The sequence below is a fragment of the Aptenodytes patagonicus genome, chromosome 1, assembly GCF_965638725.1.
Source record: "Aptenodytes patagonicus chromosome 1, bAptPat1.pri.cur, whole genome shotgun sequence".
Classification (NCBI taxonomy): Eukaryota; Metazoa; Chordata; class Aves; order Sphenisciformes; family Spheniscidae; genus Aptenodytes; species Aptenodytes patagonicus.
Window position 1 is genome coordinate 101282004 of NC_134949.1, and position 13575 is coordinate 101295578.

Here is a 13575-nt window from a genome sequence, read left to right on the forward strand (position 1 = left end):
GTGTCTTTCTGAACTTTTCTGAGTCTAGCTGAAGCAAATATGATTCCCTGTTACTACATAAACTGAACAGTGTGGCACCAGTTCTCCCTTAAGTATATTAAGAAGAATCTAGAATTATGAGAAATGGAGGTATATTAAAAATAGAATAGGTTTTAGATAGTCTGGTTTCCCACCACATAGATTTTTTTTTTTTTTTAGACAATTGAATGCCTTGAAACAATCGTTATAAAAGATGACCAGTGTGAAAATTTCAGCATACTGTTGAACAATCAAAACCTTCCAGTTACAGATGTATTCTGTTACATATCCTGTCCTCAGAAACTGCTTCTACTTCCTGAAGTGCTGATTGAACATTCAGGCACATAGCAGCATGTGTTGCTACCTCTGCCATAACATATACTTGTGCTTTATTGATGTTAGCCTGTCATTGTGATTTCTGTAGAATGTTTTTCAAAATACAGAAGCATGTTGTAAAAATCAGCTGGCGTAAATTGGAGGATGGGTTAGATGACCTATTTAAGTGTTCTCTATTATGTAAAATTTATGGCTTGGCTTCTTCATAATTCTTTTGTTCATCCCCCCCTCTTTCCCCTCCCCCCCGCCCAAAAAAAACCCCACCCAAACCCCAAAACACTAAAACAACAACATAAACCAAACAACAACAATGAAGGGAAAGAGAAGAAGGAAGAAGTGTACCTGATGAGGAAGACCCTGAGCCTGGGAACTCTGAAAACCCCTTCCAGCCTATATCTGCTGTAATCTCTGAGGTATGAGAATATGTGGAAATCTGGATCGTTTTAGACCTACTGCTAACAAATGTCTGAGAGGTAATGAGAAAAATAGTTCATTTAAAAGAATTGTTCTAAGTCTGTATGCACCGCATTATTTTATTTTATTTATTTTAATCTTGGCAGTCTTGTTTTGTGTGCATTGAAGCAATGCTTTCATGTTAAGAAAATCCCCTATTATTGATTCGGGGACAAAAAGTTTTGTAGACACAGTAAAATAAAGGTGTTGTAAACAGATGACTGAACACATTTCCTAATTAAACTATTGAATGCTCAGGAGTGGAAAATATTCAAGGTCTATTAGTTTCTTGTAAAGTGTTTTAGTGATGTAGTGAGTCATAGAAAATCTCCCTGACTGCTTCAACTATTTAGATTTCTGAGCATAACCTGTTTTCTGTTGAAAACTGAGACAATTGAGAAGTTTTCTTAGCTTTAAAATACGAAAAGCATATTAATATATTAAGTTTCCTTAACGTGTCTTTCTGAGTTCAGGTAGTTCTTATTTATTGTACCATATTTTTTAATTCCGTTAACTTGAGATAACATAATCTCAAGAAACACATAAACTCTCAGAGACTTTTCTAGTAAGTAATTCAAACATTTGCTTCTCTCCAGGACAAAAGCGCCCTTATCCATATATCTTGTAAAGTCAGCTACATGCACAATAATATGCTTTGTAATAACATACAGAGTAAGAAGAGAAGGGTATAGCTGCGAGTATTGCAGAGACAGAGATTTAGTGATAGGGAACCTGTGAAACAGCCTATCGTTGAGTCTGTATGACACAATTGGTATTTGACCAAATCATTCTAGCACTTTCTGGATACTTAAACTCTGTGCATGTGTATTTTGTTTTAACTAAAACATTAAAAAAAGAAGAGGAAGAAATGAGGAGTTTTCTAACCTTTTGCTCAGGACTGTTGATGTTGTTTATATAGCTAGCATTTTTTTTGTCATATGACCAAAAAGAAAGCAAGAAAACAGGCTATATACCTAAAGATCATTTCTTTCACTGTTAATCCCTTTTTCCCTGCCCCCCCCCCCTTTCCTTTAGACAGGATATTGGAAATTTAATTTCTTCACCTATTTGAAAATATTTTCTATGCTAGATGTGGGACAGAAAAATATTTTAGGAATATTTTGATTTTTAAAATAACCTTCCTGTCTTATTAGTCAGTGTACAGCATTAGAAGTTGTTAAAAAAAGTTCTTACACTTTTTGTTAGAATGAAAAACAAATTGAAAAGGAAAAGAAGCGTCAAAGGTTGGATACTGAAAAGGCTACGATCGTCTTGAAATCGCAAACAGAGCAGGAACAAATGGATGCCCAGCACTTATCAAGTAGCAGTAGCCAAAATACAAATGATAGTAGACTAGAAACATGCAATTCTACAACTACACAGCTTTTACAGCATGAAGAAGAGAATGAGCAGCAAGCCTCAGAATGCCTTGATTCAGGTAAAACTGCTTCCTTTTGATGTGTCATTTAATGTTATTTTTCACATAGTTCTTCCTCTGTCTGTATTATTTTTCATGATACCACGCGTCAATTTAATCTATTGAAAACATAAAAATGGACCATTAGATTATCGTATTGGAAAATCTGCTTCGAAAAAGTGCGTGTTTGTTGGTGTGACTGATACTGTAGCTGAAACTAGGTTCATTTTTATCATAATCATAATTATTAATTATGATTAATAATAATTATTATTAATATCATAATCATAATTATAATTATACCGCATATAATTATCATAATATGTGGTCCACTTTCCATCAGTACCAAGCTAAGTTGAATTTCTTTATTAAAACGTAGAGTTTGCATATATTTTATGCTTACAGTTTATTTTCTACAGCAAAATGTTGTGTAAGTTTTACATTTCACATAATTTTGTGTTTAGCGTTTTCAGTCCTTAACTGAAAACTTAATGTATCTCACCCCAACAACTGTATTAAAAGATGATCTAAGAGATTCTCTGAATATAACTATGATATGTAATGCTTTATTTCTGTTTGGTATAGATAACAGTAAGAAAAAAAATAAAAAACCAAAATTAAAAAGGGGCCACAGAGTAGAACCTATTAATGCAGAGGACAGTGTTCCCAAAAATCCTACACCACCACCAGCTCTTCCACCAGGTAAGTGTACTAACAAACAATAATTGATGTCTCAATTTGTGGTTATTAATCCTTTAAAATACTCATTTGTGAATGATGAAACTGGAATGGTGTCCATACAGAGATATGCTACTAAACCTTACTCTCTAGGAAATCTTTGATGCAGTTTCCCACTTCATGGTATGAACTTTCAGCAGTATTGATTTGATCTATTCCATGGGGGAAGATACTATTTTCACAAAAAAGAGTCAGAAACTTGACTACTCACTGATGAAAAAGTGATTAAAAATGTCAATATTTCTAAGGGTAAATCAGTTTATTTTCAAAGTATTTCACCATTATTCACCATATATACAATATAATACATACTTTTGGCATTTCTAAATGCTTTGATTTCTCCCAAAGAGAACTGTCTTCAGTACATTTCATCAGAATCAAGTGCAGTCGTGGCATGTTTTGACTGTGTCTGTTTTCCTTTAGTTGGCTGGGGAACTCCCAAACTTAATAGACTTCGAAAACTTGAGCCTCTTGGTGAAACACATCATGCTGGTAATTGAAAATATTTCGGGTTTTGTACTGTTTTAAAGCATTGTCCGTTGTTCATTCACTTCTACATTCATTTCATTCTTCATTTTTTTTTAATTTCTTAATGCCAGTGTTCGTTGATGGAAAGCTAACCCTTTTGCTTAGTAGAAAGCATCTTTTTGATTTTTCAAGTCTTATTTCTTTTATTACCAAAAAGAATAAGTTCTCATAGATTCCCTTATGAAGTTTAAAGTGGCACGGGATATCAGAAGCTATTAATGATCTGAAGTTATTTGCACAGCAGCATGCACCTAGATATTATAATATGCCATATAACAAAGAGTAACAGGAGCAGTTACTTTGAGTTCAAACACATACTGCATTCAAAATAAAAGTTTCAGAGTTTATTTCTATTGTCCATATGTAGACAGTTCATCACTGTCTGATACAATGGGGACAGGAGTTGGGTTACCTGGATACTGGAAGAAGTCTGAGGTACTCAGCAGAGAGGATACTTCGGAAACACCTAAGCAGGACTGCAGAGATCCAGCAGGGCTTATTAATTTGGGATCCATAGTGGCTCTTCCACATCCAGGCTGGTTCTGCACTAAGCTGCCTGTTTGTTTCCGCACTGATCTTATGATCTGATCTGGAAGTGCTAATCGCTTCACAATACTGAACCCAAGTGGGCCCCATGCATTTCTGTAGTTCTGTGAACTGTGAACTACAGCCCACCTCCAGATTAATTTGCTGCGTGCAAGCTGACTCCTTGTGTTGCCTCTTGAGATAGTCTAAAATTTCTTCTATCCGCTGCTACTGTTTCCATATGGTTTTAAAAGCATAGTCTGTAAGATTTTTGTCATTGGTTTGGGGGTGTTTTCTTGTGAGAAGGAAAGCTAAAGACATGTGGGCACCTCTGAATTAAGTGCATTATGTTAGCAACTCCAAATAAGGGACTGCAATCCCAGCCATGATGAAAAGCCCAACATAAATTTGATTGCAGAAGTAGTGAGACTTCCAACTGAAAACTAGGTTGTTGGCCTGCAAGGAGAGGTGTCAGTGATAAAGCTTGGGATCTGCTGCTTTGCCTGAAGAGCCGGTGTCCCTGAAAGCTCACAAACTGATAGGAGAAATAAGTTTAATAACTGGAAATGTCAAGGTGTAGTAGGCAGATTCTTGACTTCTTTTTTCAATAATGACTATTTTCTATTTTTGGAAGACCATGGAAGATTGTTTTTCATACGCTCATATTGCCTCTTTTTCTCAGTTTTAGATGATAATTTCTTCATTTTTCTTACATTTTTGTTTTTCAAATTTTGAAAAGCCAAGTGGAGACACCTGGAGTAATATGAGAGGGGGACAATCAAACTAAAGCAATGGGAACACTTATACAAATTGAACAAAGAAAACATGAATTGAGGAACTTGCAGAGAAAGGAGCTCAGTGTTGCTGTAGTGATCCTTGAGCCTTAACTCTGACTTGAACTGATTGTACTACTATCATGTAGTACAGCACCATGTGGACATACCTGCTGAAGTTCTGAAGCAACAGAACATGGAGCTTCTCTGCCAAAGAATCAAAAGATGCCTAAAGGGGAATTAAGATCTCTAAAAACTAGATATTTATTTTCACAGGAGCATAATTCACGTGCATAAAATGTAATTTGTAGTCTTAATCATAAAACCATCTTGCTCTTTTTTTTAAAGGCATAGAGAGAGAAGGCGGAAAGAAAAGCCAGATGAAGAGGTAGGGAGGGGAAGAAAGGGAAGGAGTGATACTCAATTTTTGTCTGTGCTGAAGGGAGGTGTTGCATTTTGTAGCAAGAGCATGGGTAGGGCAAAGAGGAAAAAAACTGCTTCAGCTAAGTTCCCTACTCACAGGTGTGTAAGTTAGTAACCTGAGATCTGTGTTAATTTAGTCCATTTGTAAAATAAGGATAATAATTAAAGTGTTTTGGAATCTAACAGTGGAAAAGATGTTGGTAGGGTAACGATCTCTTGACTGGAGGTGTAACCATTGAGATCAGAGGAAACTTGGAGTGCTCAGAACTTTGCAGCTGAATTCAAGACATTGCGTGCTCTTCGCTGAGATTTGGGTTTTTTTAGGAATTTTGAGACACTCGCAAGATTCACACAGACACAGAAAATCCTGAGAAAGCAAGAAAACATCTATTAGGAAAGCACTATTTATAAATGAAAAAAAGCTCTTCAAACACATGGTCCAGCATTGTCAAAACTTTAGGTCCTGATATCGAAGACCATCAATTACTTATTTTGGTTAAAGCAGTTGTTTTTTACTCAGACCATTTGAGAGCCATAGAATCATTTAAGGTTGGAAAGGACCCTTAAGATCATTGAGTTCAACCATTAACCTAACACTACCAAGTCCATCTTGCACTGATTTTAGCTTGCCCTCTGTCCTTGCCCGTTTTCTGTCACGCAACAGTGTTTTTCAATGAGTTTTTACATATTTTGCAGACGGACAACCTGCTCCTGCTTGGAAACTCATTCGAGTTTTCCAAAGAGCAGTGGAGCCTACCTTTGATCCATTTTTTAGAATATTCCCTGAATTGCATCTTTCTGAAAACCAACTTCTTTTTGGCTGTCCCTTCAGCAGAGAAATAAATCAATTTTGATTCCCCCCCCCCCAGCTTTGCCCAAAATTCACTGTAAAGGTGGTTTTAAAAGTTTTTTAGCCATTCAACCTTTGTGAAATAAAAAGGCCTGGTTTCCTTATTGTTTTCATGATTAATTGATATAAATGTCTTGAAGATGCTATTTGCAGTGCAAGTGTAAAGTTTTTTGTTTTGGTTTGGGTTTTTATTTCCTTTAGCTGGGACTTTCGTAAGACTTTCTTTTCTGTGGGTTTTTTGGATTCTCTGAAGTGCACTGTTTTTTATAGCAATACTGCATTCTGTTGAACAATTTGCTTTGACAAACTGTTATTGGCCAAGTGGCTGAAAAGTCTTTGTATACGGGGCAAATGAGCACCTACCTTCATGTAGACCAGGCTGTAAAACCTCAATTCCAGTAGGATGCCCAGCAAATGCTTTTGTCAGGACTCCAGGTAAAATTTAGAGCATAATTTGCTCTCCATAAGAGCAAGGAAATAAAAAAGTGTTTAACAGTCTGCTTTTAAAAGTTTAAGGAGCCTTGGTTATGCATAGAGGTTATTTTCAGGAGCACTCGCAAAATCCATGTCCAAGGGTATATCAATGAAACGTGATAGCTCCTCAACGTAAGTCAAGAAACCCCCTTAAGCTTCAAAACAGACAGGACTTTTTGTAGTGTTGATTTTTGCTAGTCCGTGGAAAAACACAGGAACAGGTGTTTCTCATGCATTCTAGTACAGGCCTTTGTCAGTTAGGGTAGCAGTTATTCCTTTGTTTTTGTCTTAAAAATTATGTTTTTGAAAGTGTCACAGATATGTGGTAGACCTTGCTGCTGAAATATATAAAATTAGTGCAGTGTGAGGTTGAAACAACCTCCAAAAGTCTGAGAACACCTAGCATTAAAAACCAGAGACATAAATCTGTCTTAATGATTTAATGTGCAAACTGAGAAATTTAAGTGCTAGTGAGCAGGCTATTTAGTATATATATTGAGTCATTTTTGTGTCATTTTTAGAAGAGAACATTATGTCGGATGTTTAGGCAGAGTTAACAGGCAGTAGAGTCAATTATATAAATCTTTAATTATACACTTATTTTCACTAAAGACTGCAATTTTTCCAGTCTTGCTAATGATTCTAGCACAACACTAGGTAATGAGTGTCTATTTATTGCCACTGGAGGATACATTTGCAAGAGTGATAAAACCTCTCTCATTATAGGAGGTAAAATTGCCTGCCAGTCCTAAAGTTGTTTGCCAGACCTCAAGAAACTGACTAATAAAAACATCCGTTGTACAGGTTTTCATTTACCCTATAATCATTTGTTGCAGTTTTGTTGCTTTTCACGTGCTGCTGTAACACTGAATTAGCTCTATTAAAATCAAAGAATTTACAACAATAATATAAAAGTGTTATTATTTTACTTATTAAATGTAAGGATAACTAAAACCTTGATCCTACAGACATGTACACATATTCTTAGAGTAACGTAAACCAACTTTCTTGCTTTTGTTAATTTTAGCTCAGGAATGCAATTTTAACGCAAGTTATTGCATATGTAGAACAAGTGGAATATATTTTTCTTGGAAAATTATGATTTATTAAAGCTGAATTTTCTGTTGACAGGCCGTCAAGGCTTTGTTGGGGAGGAGGTTGTCTGTGTAAATGAAATTGAGATTTGAATGCTTCAAAAAGCTGCTTTTTTTTTTTTCTTGATTTCTACCTGTTTCCTCTTACTGTCTTTCACGGTACTATTTCGCTTGTGAAATGCTTTGCATGTACCAGTCGGCATGTTTTTTTTTTCTTTTATATCAACTACAAATATTTGAGAAAACTTGTTTTTCTCTTCTGGTGTACTTAATAACTTTGTCTTGAACAATTGTACTACTTTAAACTCCTTTATTGACAAAAGGAAATGTTGCACTTTTACCTAAAAATTCTTAATATAGTTCTTTTAGAAAGTTAGTATGGCTTTCAAGATAGATGCCATGGGTAAATGGTCCCAAAATTTTGAAGCTGCATAGCATTGCTGTCACTTAAAACTTATTGTAGTGCAGACGTGACTACAGCAACACTCAAATTTTGATACTTCATTTTTTCAATTGTTATTTGTACACTTTTGATGTCTCATTTCCTATTTTTAGGGATGTTTACAGATTACCTTTGGGCTTGATCCTGCAAATGCTGATGCATGTATAACAAAATGTAATTAAACCCTGTTTTGGCCAATACACCTCCAGACATTAATTAGCACTATGCCTGAAAGTTGCTTGTAGGAATTGGCTCTAAAGTTGTAGGCTACCTAGCTTTCATTAAGGAAGCAAGAATTTACCTTATTTAAACAGCCTTTAAGCAAGGAAGATGGTAAATAACAGATTAATGTGTTTTTCTTCTCTGGCATTTCTTACACAGATTTCTATGGAAAGCCTCTGCCCCCGCTGACTATACGCCAAAGACCCAACAGTGATACCCATGATGTCATTGCTTAACTGGATCACAAATGGCATTTTAAAAACATTATAAAAAAATTATATCAGAAACGTTTTTTGCCCTTGAAGGAAAATTTTTAAAATGACAGTCTTTCAGCTTGTTGCAAAATGACTTGGTGACAATTAAACATGGAGTTCATTCTGTCGTACTTAGTTGATCAGACTTTGTCATTTACTTTTCACGTCACCAGCTCTTCTTCAGGATTTAGCATGAGATCAAGAAAGGTCTGTGTGTCCATGGATGCTCATATGAACATGGTATTGAATATTTATTGGGTTTACTTGTGAAAATACATAGCTGTAAACCTGAAGAAAAATACCTTCAAGATCACGTAATACTGGATTGTATGTTCTCACCAAGACCTTTCTCCAGGTGCTGCGCAGTGCTTGGTATTTTTGCAGCTAATAAATGGTTCTAAAGCATTTTGTAACATTCATGTATGATAGAGTGAATATAGGAAGGTTATGCAACAAATATTGAGTATATTTTTCTAACTTTTTATAAAATTATTTGAAAGTTTGAGTGGACACGCATACCTACTACCAAAAAAATGAAACCTAGAAAGCATTAGAAAGCTGATAGTCAAATGCATACAAGTAGAGTATGTTTGACTCTTAAGTTTCTCTTACAGTATCAATACCTCTTATTAGAGATTACATTACCAGATGCTTATTTCGTATTTCTGGCAATCTGAAGGGGGAGGAGCTAGAAAGGGAAGTTTAAGATAAATACATTTTATACAAAATTTTGCTATTTGAATTGTCTGAAAGTTTTTTTTATGTGTTGTTTTCTTTGTTTTGTTAACTGAGTTTGGCATAGGTAAAAAATGCTGTTGGAAAAATAGAGCTGAACATTATATTGTCTAATACATCATACAAGAAAATTGCACATAGTGAAAGTTTTGCACTAATTCAGTCACCAATTCTGATGGAAAACTGAACCAACCAGTATGCATATAAGCTCCAGCACTTTTTAATCTCGATAATACTAAAATACCATCTTGAAAACAAGAGAAACTCCAGATTTTTAAGGACTTGTATAGTATTTCCATGTAATGTGTTAATTTTTACATTAAAAAAAAATCACAAGTGATACATAAGCAACAAGGGTTACAATTGGATATATTTCTTTTTAAATGTTCTGTATATGCTGTTCTTCTTATGTTGGAGACAACCATTGGTATATTGTGTAAAGGTATATCGTTATGCCACTTAATTACAGCAAGGATGAAACCCCCATTCAGAGTTTTTTTTGAAGCAGCATTACTTGATGATTTTCTATTACACTCTCAGTCTTCCATAACGTGTTATTACTAAAAGATTTTAGATGTTAAAACAATGCAATGTGTATATTCAGCATTTTGACATTAGAAATCTTTCCCACATACCCCTTACAGCAATGAGTTACACGAATAAATATCTACCATATTAATCAAAATGAAATTATTCACTAAGATTTTTAAAGGGTATGTTTGAGTGGGGGGGGCGGGGGGGGGGAATCAGTCTTAAGAGTATTAACTTTGGAATGGGTGGAGAGGAATATTCCAAGTTTGTTAGTTTAGTGTAAGGAAGAAACAATTTGTATGTGACTCTCAGCATGAGAATACTTTTGTTGTATTCTGATAGTGCAACATGGTTTAGTTTGATTATTCTCAGGATTTAGTCATTTTCACTTCAAACAAACACAATATTAAGGGGGTGGGGGTGGGGGGTGTTGCATAAATGTTTACTTGTGCAATCTCAATCTTACCATCTTTAGCTATGTTACCACTTAAATTTTTTGGCTTAAAGGCTCTAAATTTGCAGGCTTATTTTTTTACAGCTTCAGTTTCTAGAAACATATAACCCTTTTATTTTGACGCTAATCTAAAATAAATTAATGGAAGTCTTTATTAAAAATAAACCTAAATAGTGCTGTGGAAACAAAATTTGAGAAACTGAAATGGAAGATGTTGATACTTACATGTGAAATGTGTGTTATGCGTGTTGTGTGTGTGGACACATGTATCAGTCTTCTTTCTGCATTTAAAATAAATTTTACCGATATGTGACCAAAGTACTAAAAAATGTTTCTTACAGTTTTGTTTATTAATATGCTCTGTAATTATTTACTACAGTAGTTTTTTTCAGTAATTTATACTACCTTGACTTCTTATTTGCTCAAGATGACATTTATGTATACAATAAAACTAATGCGCAGCATCAACATGTTTCCCATATTATCATAAATGTACAATTTTTTGGAAGCAAGTATAGTCATAAATGTTTAATGGCTGCAATCTCATTTACATTGCTAAAATGTACAAAATAGACACCTTACAGACAGAATCTTTGCATATTTTTACAAATGCAATGTGACCAAATTTAGAATATATTGATAGATTGTCACTAAGTTATGTATATATGTATACTTATAAAGTGCTTTGGTAGTGCCCTTAATATTTGAGAGGCAATAAGTTGCACAGTTGTAAGTTGAGAGGTAATAATTATTGCACAAATTAGAAGATTTCGCCAGGTTCTGATGCTTTGCGTTGTCAATAACATCTCTTTCAAAATGTATCAGTGCATTCAGCTAAGAGTATTTGTACTTAAATACGTGAGTGGTAAGTACACAGAAATATGCTACATAAGGAGAACGTTTTGCATTATCTAGGTGCAACATTTTAAATACATTTTAGACAAAATATTTTAAAGGTAAGTTAAATGTATCTTCTAAGACAAGGAAGAACAATTTTCATGAGCTGATTAATGTAAAAGGTGATCAGTGCTTCAAAATAAGTAATTCTCATTGTTGTCTTCCTTTGTAGCCAAAACCTAGAATCCACAGAAGGACCTTACTCAAGAGATTAAAAGGTTTTAAATAGAAAATAATAACTATAATTGTATTATTAAAGGTAGGTATACTTGATATCCATTAGGTTTAGTTTCACGTCTGTGAAGTGGTGTCTCCATGTAAATAATGCACAGTAAGCGAGGGACACTCACATTGAGGTGAGACAAAAGCACTGCAATTTTAGAGGAAGCTATTTGATAACTTGTGAGATTTCTATTTCGATTCCACAGTCCTGATGGAGAATTAGAAAGCTTTAAAAGAATTACCTGCAAAAGACAGCTGATGCCCACTTTCTAATGGCCCTCTTGTGAGCCCTGGTTACGAGGGTGAAGATGGAAGCAGCAAGGCACCCGCAGAGAGGGCCACGAGGCGAGTGTAACTGGCAATCCTCGAGCACATCAATCACCCCACTGGCTGTCAGTGGGGCCGCGGAAGCCCCTGTGCAACAGACTTTAAGCCCATGTTATCTCTCGCTTTCCGGGCTGTGAATTCTGTATGAGCTTTATAAAGGCTGTGCTGATTATCCTTTCCTTGAAACCCAAAGAACCGTAACTCTATCCTCTGGAGGCCTATCTGTCACTTAAAAATGGATTTCTCAGTTTTGCTATTTTAGATGACTTTTAAAATAAGGTTGCCAGGAGTGGTCTCATGACAATTTTCTTCTCCAGTAGAAACCAGTGTATTTCCTGAGAACAGTTGTTTTTGCATATAATGATGTCACATTAGAAAAGACTGATGGACAGTAACAAAGCAAGCAGCATAGGCTTTTTCTTTTTCTTTAAATAATGTTCAAACAGTATTTTTTCCACTAAGATACTCTAGTATTTTAGTTGAAAGCTTAGTACTGTAACTTCAGGATGCTACCCACTAACTTTGCCATGCTGTCTCTTAGCTTCCTAGCTTCTGGAATTCATTGAACTTGAAGTACTTTACTATTTTGAGCAGAACATACCCCACAGTATTTCAACAGATGCATCTGTAAATGGAGTGAGGAACTACATTTTAAAAGTAAGTGTAATTTGAGACAAGTTTATCTTAGGACAGAAGAATCTTTTTCTTGTTTGGTTGGTTTCGTGAGAGTTTTTGGGGGTGGTTTGGTTTTTTTTTCTCTATTTTCTCCCCCTACTGTTCACATAAGCTGTATTTTCTTACTTAGGATTGCTCTGGCAAGTGCTCTATGGTAACAAAACCTGTGCTTTCCAGAAGATTTTAGGAAAGTGGACCATGGAATGGTTAGCAATCTATGTATGCTCCCCAGTGAATATGAATTTAAGATCACTTCAAATTCTTTTCCTGCTGGGCTAGTGGAAAGATTGAGAGAGGGAAAAGTTGAGTGAGGATGAGTAACATGAAGTCCTTGCATCGAGCCAAGTATTTGTGAAGACTAACAAAGCCAGGTGAGCCTGAATAAGCTAGCTGTGCTACTGAAGTAATGATAAGCAGCTAGATAATAGTCTGAAGGACTGAGGATGAATAGGAGACTCAGGATTGTGACGTGCGTACATACATTTAACAGTTTTCTTCAGAAGGTAGTAGGTTTTGCGGACCTCAAACTGGTGCTTGGTCAGTCTTCCCATCGTGTTTGCATTTGCTACTGCAAAAAGCAGTGTCCTAAAATTTATCATGCAGAAAAATACAGTCTTAAAAAAGTTTCCCAAAGAGTACTACATCCCAATAGCATTAATTTACATGACCTTCTCATCTACATATTGTCGTAAAAGTCATGCCGTTCATGACTTTGATCTCAAAAAAACCTAGCAAGCTTTTGCTAAGTCTGTCCTAATATGACAAACAAGGAGAATATTGTTTGCTTGTGTATTTCTAAATTACTATATAATAATGGTGAAGACTCAATTTGTGCTTGCTCCAGGAAGCTGTGGACACCTGAAACTGAACAGTGAAAGTCACAGTAATGGCCTGTCTTTTCTGTTCGCTGGGCTTGGAGGACGTTGAAGGTGCTGGTGGTGGTATTTCTGAATATTGACTCGCTAATTTTAAGACATTTCATCCATCCTCCGCTCTCTGAAAGTATCAGGGGACAGTAGGGCATACACCGTGTCCTCCTCCTTCGCTTTCCTGAACGCAAGGACATGTTTAGAAAACACAGGTCTGAAATAAGGTAACTTCCGTTTAAAGGAAATGTGTTAGCTTAAGAGAATTGTGGACCGAGGTTATGGAGATGCAATGGATTTTGCAGAAATGAGATGCAGCTT

At 35.5% G+C, this 13575-nt stretch overlaps 1 protein-coding gene across 5 annotated transcripts in view; it reads left to right on the top strand.

Annotated features, from left to right (window-relative positions):
- Positions 1-8679, top strand: part of ARL13B (ARF like GTPase 13B) — a 50077-nt gene extending 41398 nt beyond the window's left edge. For 3 of the 5 annotated variants that reach the window (XM_076350874.1, XM_076350881.1, XM_076350902.1), the window contains 6 exons: positions 671-767; positions 2014-2245; positions 2810-2926; positions 3386-3454; positions 5137-5176; positions 8453-8679. In XM_076350874.1, the coding sequence (XP_076206989.1) occupies positions 671-767; positions 2014-2245; positions 2810-2926; positions 3386-3454; positions 5137-5176; positions 8453-8507 (610 nt within the window). In that variant the 3' untranslated portion in view covers positions 8508-8679. The remainder of the gene's footprint in view (positions 1-670; positions 768-2013; positions 2246-2809; positions 2927-3385; positions 3455-5136; positions 5177-8452) is intronic. The other 2 variants (XM_076350892.1, XM_076350910.1) reach the window with 2 other exon arrangements.
- Positions 8680-13575: the final 4896 nt, after the last annotated feature.